This window comes from Microcaecilia unicolor, chromosome 10 (assembly GCF_901765095.1).
Source record: "Microcaecilia unicolor chromosome 10, aMicUni1.1, whole genome shotgun sequence".
NCBI lineage: Eukaryota > Metazoa > Chordata > Amphibia > Gymnophiona > Siphonopidae > Microcaecilia > Microcaecilia unicolor.
In genome coordinates, this window is record NC_044040.1 from 53,612,837 (window position 1) to 53,630,158 (window position 17,322).

Below are 17,322 nucleotides of genomic sequence, written 5' to 3' on the forward strand. Positions count from 1 at the left end.
TATATATTTATTTTTTGAACCATCCAAGTTAATCATATTTCGGAGTGATAGCATTTCTTGACATAGGGTTGGGAACCAGGATGCTGTTCCAGTTTGTATCAGTGCAGTTCACTTAGAAGTTGGGGGGGGGGGGGGGGGGGGCTGGCCTTAAGTCTTTTTCTTCTTTAACTATTGTTTCACTGTTTTCTCCTTTACGGCAATTTTGGACCTCCAAAAGAATGATGGACTGTTGGATTTACACTGATATTGATTCTTCTTGTTGAATTAGGTCACTATTATATTATAAGGTGATTTCTTCAACTGGCTTTTCTTTTCCCTTTTCTGTCAAGGGCTCCTTGACAATGTAGTACAGAAATTGTTATAAAAATAAAATACAAAAATAAAAGACACGATAGGCATCTATGTGTCGTTATAAAATAGGATAAAATAGGTGCCTTCTGGCTCTATTAACCTAAGTGCACTGTTATAAATTACCCTCAATGTGCAGTAAGTCTGTCTGTGTGTCAGTTATATGGGAATATGCTGGTCATGTCCCCAACAGTTAATGTAGAGGCTTTGCAGATACTATGTATTAATTTTGGGTTGATATCCCAGTGCCTAAAACTGCGCACCTCCGCTTATATCAACGGAAACATGGTGTAAATCCCTACATGTAGATTTACGTGTACTGGGCCATATTCTATAACTATGCATTTAGCCATGCCCCTTTTGAACTGCACGCATTAGAATTTAGGCGCAGTTCATTACAGAATATGCTTAGCGAGGTGTGCCTGTAAATTCTAATTATTACCAATTAGTGCTTATTATTGCTTGTTAAGTGCTGTTATCAATGCTAATTAGCTCATTAAGTCAATTAAACATGTTGTTACAGAATACGCCTGGATTTTGGTGTGGATCTCTAGATGCACTATTTAGAATCCAGGAGATAGTGGATAGCCACCATACAGATAAGTGCCTTATCCATGAATTTCTGTAAATTCTTATAAACTGCCTCGGCACTACCCAGGCTGTGCTGTGGCAGAGCGCTGGCATATCATCTAACTCTACAGATAGCGTGATATTCAGTCGCTATCCATATTGCTAAGTAATATTGCTAAGCAAAAAGGCTGTCCTAAATTAAACCACATAATTATATGAATAGCTACTGATAATTACTGCCATCCACACAGCTGGTGATAGTCAGTGGTATCAATGTATATCAGTACCGCTCACTGTCCAGAGAGCAGCACTGAATATCCATAATATATTTAAACATCATGGTCAGCGTTAAAAAAACACAAAACAAATCACTGACTGTGACATATAATATAGACTCAATAATGTATTATCATATAGATTTTTGACCAAGAAAACCCATATTTCCTTTTATCTGTAAACTAAAATATTCAGCTGCAATTACATTGTTAATGGATACAAATAAATCATGTAAATTTATATCCACTCCACTGCATATTCTACATGTGAAAATGCAGTTTACCACACTTTCCCAACAATCTTCAAAGAAATTAATTAATCATAAAGAACCATTCACAATAGATAACTTAGGGGCCCTTTTACTAAGCTGTGTTAAGCAGTTAGAGTAGGTTTCTATCATACTTTAGATGTTAATTGCTTTGGTTATACCCACAGAAAGGTAGTATATCAAATCTATGACCTTGTACCATTTTTACTTTAGATGTTAGCATGCATCCATGCCAATCACTAACACAGGTTAAAACAGCTAGCGCAGCAAAAATCCATGCTAACTGCTTAACATGGTGAGTGGGCATGACAGGATTAGAGCAAAATGGTGGCGGTTGGTGACATCAAGTGCATGGAGTCAGTATTGTATGCTAGTTGTCAAGAGTGCCGATAAAATGGCTGCATTTACTGCCACAGCTCTCAAGGAAGGCTGATCCCTAGTAATAGCAACACACAAGACTCCACAAGGGGCCATGGTAGCCATTTTGAAAGCCAGAGCAGGACAGGTGGGAGCAAAGACTCGGGGGTGATGGGAAGGTTAGGTGGAGGAGGGTTAGAGGAAGGTTTGACTGGGCACACATGGGTGTGGCTTTGGGTAGGAGAAAGAGCCTTTAGATTTTTACTGGCTGGGAAGGAGTTTGGGGGATGCAACTGGGGGGGGGGGGGTTGAAGGATGTAATTGGGGGAGTAGACATTTGGATTTCAGGGGAAACAGATAGGGGGTCAGCAGGAGGTACCAGATTGGGAGAGGGAATATTTTTGTGGGGAAAGCTGCTGTGATATGTGTCATTGGGATTATTTATTTATTTTAGCAAGAGCCACACTGTGTTATCTGCTGTGCCAGATACATGCAGGTCAAGACAGCCCATACTAACATGGTGTCATGTAGTAAAAGGGCATATCCTGGGAACACCCCCTGCATTTAACACACAGATTTTGCATTTACCATGCCTTAATTTTTTCTGTTAATACATGGTAAGTGCAAAACTTTACCGCTCTTAAATAATAGGACCCTTAAAGTGGAAAACATTATTTACAGTTTCACAAAGTAGTTAATTTTAGGAACAGCTAGTCAACAATTCATATTTTTTCATTGCTAGCTTTTGACATTTTTCATACACATGAAGCTAATCCAAACATTGTCAAAGCCTTTAAAATGATATTGTTCCAGATTACCTATCACCAAGACTGTATTTTACATAGTAGAAGTACGTATTATTACAATTCAATGTTATGTCTTTCCTCATATACATTGTAATCATTGGTTCAATGCCATTTTCCACAAGTTACAACCATAGTTAACAAAGTATCACATGACAGCATGATTTTCTTCTGTGATCTGAACATCCTATATTTTTTCTATCCTATTTGGGAGACACAGTATTAATACTATATCTCCCTGACCACCATGAGTGAACTCCTTTAATATGGGAAACCATCCAGCTTCAGAGCCTTGTCTCTTGTACCTCATCTTCAGTCTCCTCTTCCAAGGCACTGATTATGTTTCTAGATTTGTTTTTACTTGAGTTTTTATGATGCAATGTGAACAGCTTCAGACGGTCTGAGTTAGATATAGCCTGTTTGAAGAAGCTCTTTTCATTCATCAGCTTCTGAATGGACTCAAACTGCTGTATTGTGTTTTCTTCCATCACCTGGTAAAACAAATCAAATCAGTTAAAAGAAGCAGAATTCAGAATTCAACTACATCCCTGCACTAACATGACAACATAATCTTGGGCTGACCAATAGAGGCCTCATGCAGTAAAATAGTGATGTAGTGAGAAAGATTTTTATCTTGAAAAGGGTTAAAATCTATCGATGAAGTTGCAATTCTCAAAGTCATTATTGGGACTACTTCCAATGTTCTCTTGCTGTGTATATCCTCCATACCAAATTTTTTTGGTGCTTATGGAGACCAATTTCAGTCATTTCCAGTATAGTAAATTTCCTTCACCCAGAAATTATGGAGGCACTTCTACAACAGGGCACCTCCATTTAGGTGCCCCGGTAACTTGAGGCAAGAGCCTATTCTGTATGGACATTTGGGTGTCAGGTGTCCATATACTGTACATTTGGGCACCCAATATAGTAAACATTTAGGTGCCTCCGTTTACACCTGCCACAGACCTGGCTTAAATGAGGGCACTTCAATGTAGCAGGCACATGGGCAACTTCCAGTATTCTGAAAGTTGCCTGCCTAAATCCACTTATTTGAATGTCCCCACCCCTTATAAATATGCACTATGCCATTTGAGTGCCTATTTGTTGAATACCACTTAGTTGACCAAATGGTAATTTCACAGGAAAGAGTACACTTAGGCACTTAAATGTCAGTATTCTGTACATTTAGATGAAGAGTTGACACATAAATGTATTTATTTATAAAACCTTTTTATTCCCACTTCTTGGTCGTGCCATTCAAGATGCTGTAATACTCAAAATCTTGTGGAAACAATTAATCCTTCAAAGCCTTTCTAAAAACCTGGAATAATGTCATATTTTTTAATATCTTCTGGTAAAGTATTCCACAGCTCTGCAGAAACCTGCCTAAAGGTTTTCTTCCTATACATTTGTTTCCCTAAAATAGACTTATCTGGAACCATCAACAAATTTCTCTGTGAAAAATATAGTGCCAGCTTTGGAGTATATATCTTCAAATGTGATGCAAAAAAGAGCACATCCAAATGAAGGGTCCAAACAAATAAATTTATTTAAACAAAAACCTGATGTGGTCCACGTCTCGCCCATTCAAGGGCTGCTTCAGCAGACCTCTATATGTGGTTGTTGATTTGGTAGTGCTGTACTCCGTTGATATTGCATTTTGGGTATCAGGATTTTATCTGTGACTGGGTACTGGGAGTTGCTGATTCCACCTGGGGTGTACCCCTGAAGCAGCCCTCGAAAGGGAGAAACATGGACCACGTCGAATTTTTGTTTAAATAAATGTATTTGTTTGGATCTTCTGTTTTCTGTGTTATATTTGGTGCAGATCTATAGCGCCTCTCTAGTGTTCTGTAATCTTCAAATGTGGGCATAATAATCAAAGGAACCTAAAATTTAAAACTTTAAGGGCCCTGTTTACTAAGGTGCGCTAGCATTTTTAGCACACACTAACACTAGAGACACCCATAGGAATATATGGGTGTCTCTAGCATTAGCATGTGCTAATTTTTAGCCCATGCTAAAAACGCTAGTGCATCTACAGCGTGGCTTAATAAACAGGGCCCTAAATGTAATAAACAAAATCTTAAAAATATCCTGCTCCCTCACAGAAAGCTAATGTAACTCAACCAAGAACTGAGATGCATTCATTCTCCTACTAATTTTTAAAATCTAGCTACTGTATTTTGTGTTACCTGTAACTTCCAAATATAAGTAACTATTTACAGAATTGCCATTCACATGCAGATAATATATGTTGAATTGATATCTGTTCTTTTATTTGAAGCAGGGGCATAGCTACGGGTGGGCCAAGGCCCACCCAATCTCGCCTGAGGCCCACCCAGTTTAGGCACCGAAGTGCACAGTCTTTCTTCCACAGTTCATCCACCTCCCAACTGCTTTTAGGCAGCCGGCAGCTCTCCCAGATGGTCCTCTTCCTCCTACCTGCCTGAAATGTTCTTTTTTTTTTTTAGTGCGGTGCGGGTCCTGAATGCGGAAGTCTCGGTACGCCATTAAGCACTGCTACTCCCTCGCCAATTTCCGCTTTGTAAGCTGCTCTGTCTTGTTCCTCCCTGCAGTGCCACATAGTAAAGGCTTCAGGCTGCCTAGCTCCCATCCAGTTTGGTAAGATTCTCTGCCTCGTTGCTCTTCGCAGTGCCGCATGGGAAAGGCTGCAGGCTGTGTTGCGGCTCCTCCACTGTGCCGGATCACGGGTGTCCTCGCTGGATCAAGTTATGATCAGCCTTTTGTTATTGATCAATCCCCACCCCCACCCCACAACAGGCACATGAGCAAGCATGTGCACACATGGAGAGTAGCACAGTGCTCTGCACCATCTGCAAGCAGCTACCAAGGTAAAATAAATGTTTTTTTTTATTTTAACATGTACGGAGTGCAATAAAAATGAATGCTGGCTGGTGGTGGGTTTCTGTGTAGAGGGTGAACTCTTCACTGCCTAGGGCAAAGAAAAGTATATTTAATCATTAAATATACCTTTGTCCTAGGCAGTGAACAGCCTACCCCCCACCCAGAAACCCACCAACAATAAATTTTAATAGTGTTCAGGTTAAATTTTAAAAACAGATGGTGGGTTTTTTTGTGTGGGGATGGTCTGCAGTGCCCGGGTTAAAATTTAAAAAGTTTTAAATTTAATGTAGGTGGGTTTCTGGGTGGAGGTGGGCTCTGCAGTACAGCTGTTGGGTACACTACTTAGAAATCCATCATCAAGTGCATTCTCAAGCATTATTTTGTAATATCCCAAGAAACACTACTCACATCTTTATACACAGTGCCCACCCATATTAGCGCTGGGCCCACCCAAAATGTCAGGTCTGGCTAAGTCACTAATTTGAAGTGTCTGCAGCTCTGCAAACATTTTTGTATTCACGTGTTTGACAATATTAAGAGGATTCACTCTGACTCATGCTGGAATCTCTCTAGAGCAATATAAGATAGAACCCTTTAAAACTTCATCAGACCGTAAAAGAACATAGAGCTTCACTGTCATCTACATATGCAGAGTACTCCATTGAGAATTTATCTATTACTTCCAGTAGAGGTAACGGCTTCCTACGTTGGGCACAGAGTACTATTCCAGAATTCAGTCTCTCTCTTGATGGCTCTTAAGTACTTCACTGGAGCATACTTAGCAATGAAATCTCTTTTTAAAAAGCAGTAATGAGACTGTGTACGGCAGCAAGTGGCATGCTATATGATTTTCCTTCCGCCTCGTTATTTTAATGGTTTCATTTACAATGCTATGTGAAGAAAACACAATTCAGTTGCTAAATACTTAGTTTCATGATGTGCAATGCGCCAAAGACTCAAATACTACTGAATTTCTCAGTTTTACTCCAAGAGGACAGATAGTTACATTGTTATCTATGCTACTTATAAATTTCTATGCTTGTAGAATGTAGGTAGAGAATAAAAGACTGTTTATGCACTATTTGAGCAATTTCAATAAAAAAAAGTCAATCAGAAGTATTAACAGAATAAGTGGACTTGTTGACACATGGTAATAATCTCTAACATATAGCAAAAGGAGAAGTAGCAGAGAGAGTGCAAGCAATGACTACTAACATTTCATCTTGTAAGAAAGAATGTTTCACGTGGTTCAAATTTCTGGAGACAAGAAGTAATTAAAATACCTATAATTGCCATTCTCTTAATTCATACTGCCTGCACGTAACATGACTTGTTCTACAGAAAAAATAAACTTGAGCTCTTTTAATAAATGGTTGAAAATCAAACCCAGGTTCACATTACCTTTGTATATAAATCGTGGATATCACATAGAGATAGCAGCATAAACTACAGATAACGTGTGAGTGGAGAAAAAAGCTTCAGAGTCGCCACCCAGCCTGTCACCTCTCAGTGAAATTGTAAGGCATGAGCTTGGTGTGCCATCATTTAGCTTCAAAAAAACTGCACATTTACTTCAATAAATCAATGTCAATTTTCATTACTACTCTGTGTCCACTAGTTCTACTATAAATGTACTGTATCTAATTAGTGGAACTAGTAAAGCGACATAAGTTCCATCCCATTGCTTTGAATGCAAACATCACAAAAAAATCCAGAAGAGTCAAACCCAATTACTTAACTTTATATTTCATTAGTTGTCCTTCTCTGGGTGACCCTTCTCTTTTGGTAACCCGACAGGGAGCCCCCGTTTCGCGAATGCTGCGTCAGGGGTAATTTCCAAAATTCATACAGTGGTGGAAATAAGTATTTGATCCCTTGCTGATTTTGTAAGTTTGCCCACTGACAAAGACATGAGCAGCCCATAATTGAAGGGTAGGTTATTGGTAACAGTGAGAGATAGCACATCACAAATTAAATCCGGAAAATCACATTGTGGAAAGTATATGAATTTATTTGCATTCTGCAGAGGGAAATAAGTATTTAATCCCTCTGGCAAACAAGACCTAATACTTGGTGGCAAAACCCTTGTTGGCAAGCACAGCGGTCAGACGTCTTCTGTAGTTGATGATGAGGTTTGCACACATGTCAGGAGGAATTTTGGTCCACTCCTCTTTGCAGATCATCTCTAAATCATTAAGAGTTCTGGGCTGTCGCTTGGCAACTCGCAGCTTCAGCTCCCTCCATAAGTTTTCAATGGGATTAAGGTCTGGTGACTGGCTAGGCCACTCCATGACCCTAATGTGCTTCTTCCTGAGCCACTCCTTTGTTGCCTTGGCTGTATGTTTTGGGTCATTGTCGTGCTGGAAGACCCAGCCACGACCCATTTTTAAGGCCCTGGCGGAGGGAAGGAGGTTGTCACTCAGAATTGTACGGTACATGGCCCCATCCATTCTCCCATTGATGCGGTGAAGTAGTCCTGTGCCCTTAGCAGAGAAACACCCCCAAAACATAACATTTCCACCTCCATGCTTGACAGTGGGGACGGTGTTCTTTGGGTCATAGGCAGCATTTCTCTTCCTCCAAACACGGCAAGTTGAGTTCATGCCAAAGAGCTCAATTTTTGTCTCATCTGACCACAGCACCTTCTCCCAATCACTCTCGGCATCATCCAGGTGTTCACTGGCAAACTTCAGACGGGCCGTCACATGTGCCTTCCGGAGCAGGGGGACCTTGCGGGCACTGCAGGATTGCAATCCGTTATGTCGTAATGTGTTACCAATGGTTTTCGTGGTGACAGTGGTCCCAGCTGCCTTGAGATCATTGACAAGTTCCCCCCTTGTAGTTGTAGGCTGATTTCTAACCTTCCTCATGATCAAGGATACCCCACGAGGTGAGACTTTGCGTGGAGCCCCAGATCTTTGTCGATTGACAGTCATTTTGTACTTCTTCCATTTTCTTACTATGGCACCAACAGTTGTCTCCTTCTCGCCCAGCGTCTTACTGATGGTTTTGTAGCCCATTCCAGCCTTGTGCAGGTGTATGATCTTGTCCCTGACATCCTTAGACAGCTCCTTGCTCTTGGCCATTTTGTAGAGGTTAGAGTCTGACTGATTCACTGAGTCTGTGGACAGGTGTCTTTCATACAGGTGACCATTGCCGACAGCTGTCTGTCATGCAGGTAACGAGTTGATTTGGAGCATCTACCTGGTCTGTAGGGGCCAGATCTCTTACTGGTTGGTGGGGGATCAAATACTTATTTCCCTCTGCAGAATGCAAATAAATTCATATACTTTCCACAATGTGATTTTCCGGATTTAATTTGTGATGTGCTATCTCTCACTGTTACCAATAACCTACCCTTCAATTATGGGCTGCTCATGTCTTTGTCAGTGGGCAAACTTACAAAATCAGCAAGGGATCAAATACTTATTTCCACCACTGTATATTCAAAGAATGCATCCACTGTCACTTTTCACAGTTAGCTACCAACTTGCACTGATTTTCAAATGTACTATGGGGGTAATTTTATAAACGTACTTTCATGCATATATAGCCAGACGTGTAAGTGGCCTCTTATTGAATACTGATCAGCATAAAAATATGTACCATGACACGTGCTAGTCATAGCGCAGGCCACTTTTTAGCGCAGCTTAGAAAAAGGATCCATAAGTTTCAATTAGAAGGGTGAAACAATAGGAGATTAATAAGGATACCTCCCTTAATCTCTCCTGTAAAGAGCTGGCCAAAATTAGCACTTTTTAAAAAGCCAGCAAGTGCCAGGAAGCAGCTCTAAATCTATATGTGGAAAGGTGAGGTCATACATGTACATTTATTTTCTGAAACGTAGAATACATGTGCAGATTTCTGTGTTTCCTAGGCTGTGCCCAAACTACACCACTTGCAAGTTTTATGTATTATGGACATCCACATGTTTAGCTCTTTCTAAAATTGCTGTTTATACATGGATGTCATTTCCACGTGTAAAAGCTGGAACTTCCATGTAGAAACTGTGACTAGGGCTGCTAAAGTAACCCCTTACATGCATAAGTCAACTGATATGGAGGGAGCGCAATTTTCTAAAATGCTATTTTACCCATTTATATGGCTTAGCAAATTATTTATTTATTTTATTTATTTATTGCATTTGTATCCCACATTTTCCCACCTCTTTGCAGGCTCAATGTGGCTTACAATAATCATGAATGGTGGAAATATATTAGAAATAGGACATTTAGTGTTTGCAGATGGATATTGGGCTACATGATAGTGATAGAACATGATAAAACACGATAAAACATGATAGTAGTATAACAAGCAGAATTTATAAGACTGTTCTGAGTATATGTTAATCTTTGTGGTATGCCTTGTGGCATCTTAGTGTGCGTAGTGCTATTCTATGAAACACGCCTACTGTAAGACATGGTTTATAGAATAGCACATAGGCCAGGGGAACATGCATACATTTAGGCACATATATCACTAAGCACCAGATTTTATTTATATAGAAGGGAGCGGAGCGTCCAATCAAACTCTTATATATATGCTCTACTTCAATCTATTTCTTTTCACCAATAATTATTTATCTCTAGAGTCCCCTGAATCAGGAAGTCATAATATATTTGTTTAGGATCAGTCAGATCAGCGTACCCTCCCCTAATAAGGCTAAATGAGCCTAGCATATATCAGTAAAGGGGTGTAACGCAATTCTCATCAATCCTTAAGAATACTTCCTTTAGCATTTTCCAATCTATTTCTTTTTTTCTCTTTTTCAAATATGTTTAAGCTTAATAGCTTTCCAAGTTATTATACAAAACAATTTCTCACTATATCGAAATACTTAGCTTTCAGCTTCAGCTACAGCTTATCTTATATAAGCCAAATTGGAGACCAGATGTCAATCGACACAGATCCATCTTTCGCATTGAAAAACGCTGTTTCAAGGTAGTCTCCACAGATATGTTAAATGATCTCCATCTTTGAAACAGCGTGTTCGCATTCAAGGAGGTATAGTATCAGCGGAGATGGCGCAGAGTTAAAATGTGCACATGTGTTTTAAAAAATATGTATGTGTGTGTACACATTTACCCCTTCTTCAAAGCAGGTGTAAATTTGAGTAGCAGCATGTTTTAAAAAGATGTAGGTGCCCTATTAGAAAATTATTCCCCCTCCACTCCAAAAAAGTAGATGTTAATGGCAGATACTTACCAGAAAGTTCTGACACTCCATCATAGCTTCTAGTCTGTGCTCACAAAGTATAACAGTGCAATTTGCAAATGCATGCTTCAAAGCTTTCCGAATGATTTGAAAGGTTCTGAAAAGCAAATATTATTTGTATTTAAATTCTCATATGGAATAACCTTATCAGATATTACAAAATATTCCACATATATACAAATAAATCTAAGTGTTTCTAGGCTGCTTCTGCACAACTACTATATCAATTTTCAGACATTAGGGGCCCTGTTTACTAAGCTGAGCTAACGTTTATAGTGTGCGCTAAAATTAGCTTGGGCTAAACGCTAGAGACACCCACATATTCCTATGGGTGTCTCTAGCGTTAGCATGTGCTAGTTTTTAGCACACTAAAACACTAGCGTGCCTATAGCACGGCTTAGTAAACAGGGCCCTTGGCATCTTTCGGTAGATTATCAAAGATGCTATTAATACATTTCAGAAGCATAGTGGTAAAAACTCTGGTTTGTAAATGTTCAATTTGCCCTATATTTATCCATCCCTGCTTGGCTCAACAATCTTGTCTTGATGAGATACCTGCAATTTCATAAAAGAGAGCGAGCACACTGATACCAAGCTACAGGACCTTCTCTTCTGTTCCTGCCTTGTTTGCCTTGTCTCCAGCCAAGCCTTGCCTGCTCCACCAGTTTCCAGGCTTAGTTCTGTCTGTGCTGTGCTTAACCCAAGTGACTCACCTGCCATAGTCGGTCTGCAGCTATGGCCCAAGGACTCAATTCCCCTTGAACTGTGACGTATATCCTGGGCGGTTACTCCATAGGATGTCATTGTCCTGTGCTACCTGAGGATTATCTGCTTCCTGCAGCCATGTGAATTTTGGTCAAGGCTGCATAATCTTCCTAGTCATTCTTAAACATGGTTTGTAACTCCAAAACATTTCTCAGACTTAACTGTAATCCTCAAAAGAGGGCTTCATGCTACCAAGTAGTCTCCCTGCCTCCACCCATGTAGCTTCTGATCCAGTCCTTGGAACACACCATGCTGGTCTGGTTTTTAAGATATCCACAATGAATATGCATGAGATAAATTTGCATGCACCAGCTCTATTGTATGCAAATCTATCTCATGCATATTCATTGTGGATATCTTGAAAACCTGACTGGCTAGGTGTGTCCTGAGGGCTGGGTTGAGAACCCCTGTCCTAGCATGATGTACTACAGACTTCTTTTACGAAGAAAGAGTCCTTTACCTTCTGCTCAGCATTTGCCTGCAGCTGCCTCTGTCTTCATTCCTTTTCCTTAGACTTTGCCTGAAGAGATCATTGTCTTTGGTCCTCCTGGAGACATAGCCCTCTGTCTTTTCTCTCTGCTTTTTTTTTTTTTCAGGGCCCCCCCTTCATGATTGTCCTGAGATTTGGGTCCACTCTGTTTCCCGAAATCCTTTGTTAAATAATTCTGTGGCTGACATTCCCTCCCTCACCAGCTTTGTCTGAGCAGTGGCATATATACAGTGGAACCCCAATATAACGCACCCCATAATAACACAAATCTGTATATAGCATGATGGTATTTTGTGAATCCCAATCATCATGTTATAATGTATGCATTTGTATAGATAGATAGAACAAGATATAGATATATACACATATACCTCATCTAACTTGCGACTACCTCTACTTCAGGAAGTAAGTGAAAGCTTGGTTCTTCTCAAAAGCCTTTAATATATGTGGTGACTGACTATATATTCACTCCGCACCTGGACTAGCTTGCTGCACACCCTGTAACAAACCAGTTAACTGTTTAAAGATTTTGCCTTGAGTTTAACCACTCATCTATTTATCTCAATTGACTCTGTACTATCCATCTTGTCCCTATCTATATACCTGCACTTGGCCCCTCAGCTAGACAGAAAAGCATTAACATCATATCTGTCATTTGAATATTGTAATGCATCCTTATTAGGTGTTTCATTGTTATTATGTGTTATTTGAATATTCTTCCATACTGTCTATTATGGTATTGTTTGTATTATACTGACATTTCCAAGTTTACCTCATATGATTTTATTTATGTATATATTTGGTCATTTTGCTACTGTTACGATGTTAACAAAATTGTAATTGGACCTGCTTGGGTGAATCTGTTCATAACGGCAGTTAATAAATCCCAATAAATAAATAATATAGATATGTTTATATTGAATTAATGTTTTTTTTTAATTTAGCTCATGCCTTTTCAGTTGCAACTCAAGGTATTTTCCTGTCCCTGGAGGATTTACAATCCAACTTTGTATTTGAGGTAATGGACAGTTACCCAAGATCACTTGGCTTTGCTGGTTCTCAGCCACTGCATTAACTATTAGGCTATTCCTGCACATACTTTTATAGTAAACCAAAATAGAACTTACATGGGATCCAGATGAGCACTAGGTTCATCCATAAGGAGGATTTTTGCTTTGCTTAGGACTGATCTAGCCAGACACATTAGCTGTTTGTGGCCATTACTTAAAACAAAACCACCATCTTCCAGAACAAAATCAAGCTGTCCTGGAAACTGGTCTATTACAGACTTCAGCCCAACCTGCAGAAGATAAAACAGATGGTAAAATTATGTCTTACCTGATAATTTTCTTTCCTTTAATGCAGCAGATGAATCCAGGAACTAGTGGGTTAAGTCCGCCTACCAGCAGGTGGAGATAGAGATAAACAAACTAAAGGCAGTGATGCCAGATGGCCAGCTCCTTCCTCAGTTAGTATGTCATTCAAAAGCATTTGCCAAGGCCAAAAATATGAAACCAGTAACAACCAGAAACCATCTGTCACGTCTGTGGCCGTGACCATCCTCATACTTACCCTGTTTCTGGGAGTCAGAGGCTGTGCTGGCTTCTGCTTGTCTCTGTGTCTGTCTCTGTCTTAGTTTCTCTCTGGCTCTGTGTGCTGATTGCCTTACTGGACCTCACCTGTGTGGGCTATGCCTCTTCCAAGATGGCTGCCGCCTTCTCTATGCCAGTATCCAAGATGGCTCCTGCTTGTCTTTCCTGTGGGCTCACTTCCTATGTGTGTCAAGCCTCTCTTTGGGCTCAGTGTACTTCCTGCTTCTGGCCTACTGCTGGTGACTCATCAGTGAGAGCCTTCATAAGGAAGTGCTGGGCTTGCAGTCAGTGCCTTTGCATGAAGTGTTATGCTCTTAGGCCAGGTCAGGTTAGTAGGTGTCTGCTGCACTACTGCTTAGCCTCTCTCTGGGTTCCAGCCCAGCTTCTTCCTGTGTCTGTGTCTGTTGTCTTTCCGTGAGGGGTTTCCCTGTTTCTGTTCCTGGCTTACTCTGTGTTTGGGGTGTTGCCTCTGTTCCTGGCTTACTCTGTGTTTGGGGTGAAGCTTTTGTTCCTGGCTTACTCTGTGTTTGGGGTGAAGCCTCTGTTCCTGGCTTACTCTGTGTTGGGGTGAAGCCTCTGCTCCTGGCTTACTCTGTGTTTGGGGTGTTGCCTCTGTTCCTGGCTTACTCTGTGTTTGGGGTGAAGCCTCGGTCCGTGTTTGTTCTCTGCTCTGCTGCCAGCCCAAGACCCTTGGCCTTCCTGGTTACTCTGTTCGCTCTGTTGCCTATCTTGAACCCTGCTTGTATTTCCTGTGTGTATATCCTGAATCCTGTCTCTCTGTCTAGCTAGTGTTTATTGCCAGGGCGTGGTCCCTGTTTCCTGCTGCTTCCTAGCTAGTGGGTTTACCCGCTGGGTATTCCCTGATCCCCAGTCTGCCTTGCTGGCATGTTGCCCTAGTCTTTGTTCCTATGCCTTGTCTCCTTGGTCTGCCTTCTGGTTCTTGCTAGTGGCGGTGCAGCAGCTCCCTGTCTGAGTTTAGTTCCTAGTCTAGTTTCCCTCGTGTTTCCTAGACCCGGGGGGGGGGGGGGGTCCTCTGGGTCTCCAGTTCCAGCCCTGTCCTTCAAGTTCTGCCGGCCACCTGCACGCTAGAGCTCAACTCTAGCGGAACGGTGGCCAAGCGCAGGTGAAGTGGATCCTGTCCTGCCGGTTCCTGTTGCCTACTTCCGATCCCGAGTTCCAGTCTTGTTCTTCCATATGTCCGATTCCAAGGTGGTCTTACCTGCCTCTGCCGCTCCTCGGCAGGGGCCCAAGGGCTCACGATTCCCAGTGCGGCCCTGAGGACCTGACAGCATACCAAGGGCCTCGAGAACGCGACACCATCCTCACTATGAAAAACAGAGAACCAAATAAGAACCTCGAAATAACCGCAACTTGATCCAGAAATCAGAATCCTTTCCATGTTCCCATATCTGTTTGAACTCTGCAAAAGAGAACCCGGAAGGAAAAAATAGCCACACTGTGCGGAAAATGAAAAAAATGTCGGCTGAACTAGGGAGGGATCCTGGATTCATCTACTGCGTTAAAGGAAAGAAAATTATCAGGTAAGACACAATTTTACCTTCCTTGTCACTTGCAGCAGATGAATTCAGGAACTAGTGGGATGCACCAAAGCATTCCTTAAGTAGGGTGGGAAGCCGAAGCTCCCCGCACCAACACTCCTGCCCCAAAACTCGCATCCTCCTGAGCAGACACATCTAACCTGTAATGCTTCGCAAAAGTATGACAGGACGCCTAAGTAGCCACCCGACAAATCTCTTCCAGAGATAAGGCCGATGCCTCCACCCAAGAAGCTGCCTGTGCACGAGCAGAATGCATCTTCAGGGCCACTGGAGACGCCTGCCCTTGTAGCACATACGCCGCTCCAATGGCTTCCCTAATCCAGCGAGCAATGGAAGCCTTAGAAGCCGCCTCACCTCTTTTCGATCCCAACAAGAGCACAAGAGATGATCCGAGAATCGAAACTCGTTAGAGATCTGCAAGTACTGAAACAAGGCTCTCTGCACGTCCAGGAAACGTAGCGAGGCAAACTCCCCTGGATAATCCTCTCTTCGAAAAGACGGAAGATAAACCGCCTGACTGACATGGAAAGCCAGAACCATTTTAGGTAGAAATGACGGCACCGTCCAGATCGACATCCCTGCTTCAGAAAACTGCAAAAAAGGATCTCTGGAAGACAAAGCCTGAATTTCAGAAATCCTCCTAGCCGAAGCAATGGCAACCAAAAACACTGTCTTAAGTGTCAGATCCTTCACAGAAACCTTATTCAGTGGCTCAAATAGTGGGGGCCTGGAGGGCTCGCAGTACCACATTGAAATGCCACACCAGGCATGGCTGCCGCAGAGGAGGCCGAAGCCGAAAAGCTCCACGTAGGAAACGGACCACATCAGAGTGAGCTGCTAAAGAGGAACCGTCCAGTTTGCCCCTAAAACAAGCTAGCAGCCACCTGCACTCGAAGGGAATTATATGCCAATCGCTTTTGAAGACCATCCTAAAGGAACTTCAGAATAACCGGAATGTCCACCCGAAAAGGCGATTTAGCACGCAAAGCACACCACGCCGAGAAAGCTTTCCACACTCGCGCGTATGCTGCTGAAGTAGACTGCTTCCGTGACCCCAAAAGAGTGGCAATGACTGGTCCTGAAAATCCCTTCTTCCTCAGCTGCCACCTCTCAATAGCCAGGCCGTAAGACCAAAGCGGGAGGGATTTTCCATCTGAACTGGCCCTTGATGCAGCAGATCGGGAGTCACCAGAAGTCACAATGGTGGCTCTGAGGGTGCTCGAACGAGATCCGCATACTACGGCCGTCGGGGCCACTAGAACGACCGGCCCCCGATGCTGCCCTATGCGGCAAAGAACTCCCCCTATCAGAGGCCATGGAGGAAAAACATACAGTAGCTGTTGTTCTAGTCATGGCTGAAGAAGAGCGGCCAATCCTGCGGATCCTGGCTGCCGTTTGCGGCTGAAGAACTGGGGAACTTTGGCATTGCAAGCCATGACCATGAGATCCATTACTGGTCTTCCCCAAAGTTGACAGATCAGCCGAAAAGCCGAGTCCGACAGTGTCCATTCCGCTGCGTCCAAAAGAGTCCGGCTGAGAAAATCCGCTTGAACATTGTCTTGACCCACAATGTGCACTGCTGACAGACTCTGAACATGCGCTTCCGTCCATACTAGAAGACGAGACGCTTCCACTGCCAAGGGAAGACTGCGAGTGTCCCCCTGCCGATTGATGTAGGCCACTGTCGTGGTGTTGTCTGAGAATACATGAACTGCCTGCCACAGCAGTAGGTCCTGAAAACTCCGTAGCGCATTCACGACTGCTCGTAACTCCAGACGATTTATCGGCCAAGTCGCTTCGAGAGGGGTCCATGATCCCTGGGTTACTCGATGAAGACAATGGGCTTCCCAGCCTGCAAGGCTGGCATTCGTCACAAATACCACCCGATTGGGAGACGCCAGAGAAACACCCTTCTGCAAATTGGCTGACCGGAGCCACCACGCGAGACTGTCCCTGGCCCGGCTTAACCAAGGAAGGCATCGTTGATAATCCAGCGACGTCGGCGACCATCTGTTCAAAAGAAAATTCTGAAGAGGCCGCATGCAAGCCCTTGCCCATGGGATGACCTCCAAGGTCGCCGTCATGGAACCTAGGAGCTGAACATAGTCCCACACTCGGGGAGCGCGACAACTCAATAAGGTCCGTACCCAAGAAAGCAATTTGATCCTTCACCCCTCGGGGAGAAACACCTTCCTCCGCTTCGTATCAAATT

At 42.6% G+C, this 17,322-nt stretch overlaps 1 protein-coding gene across 1 annotated transcript in view; it reads right to left on the minus strand.

Annotated features, from left to right (window-relative positions):
- Window positions 1-826: 826 nt before the first annotated feature.
- The window catches only part of CFTR (CF transmembrane conductance regulator), a 442,294-nt gene continuing 425,798 nt past the window's right edge, over window positions 827-17,322 (minus strand). The window contains exons 25-27 of the mRNA XM_030216424.1: window positions 13,087-13,259; window positions 10,696-10,801; window positions 827-3,113 (exon numbers count right to left, since the gene is read on the minus strand). Of these exons, the coding sequence (XP_030072284.1) occupies window positions 2,907-3,113; window positions 10,696-10,801; window positions 13,087-13,259 (486 nt within the window). The 3' untranslated portion in view covers window positions 827-2,906. The remainder of the gene's footprint in view (window positions 3,114-10,695; window positions 10,802-13,086; window positions 13,260-17,322) is intronic.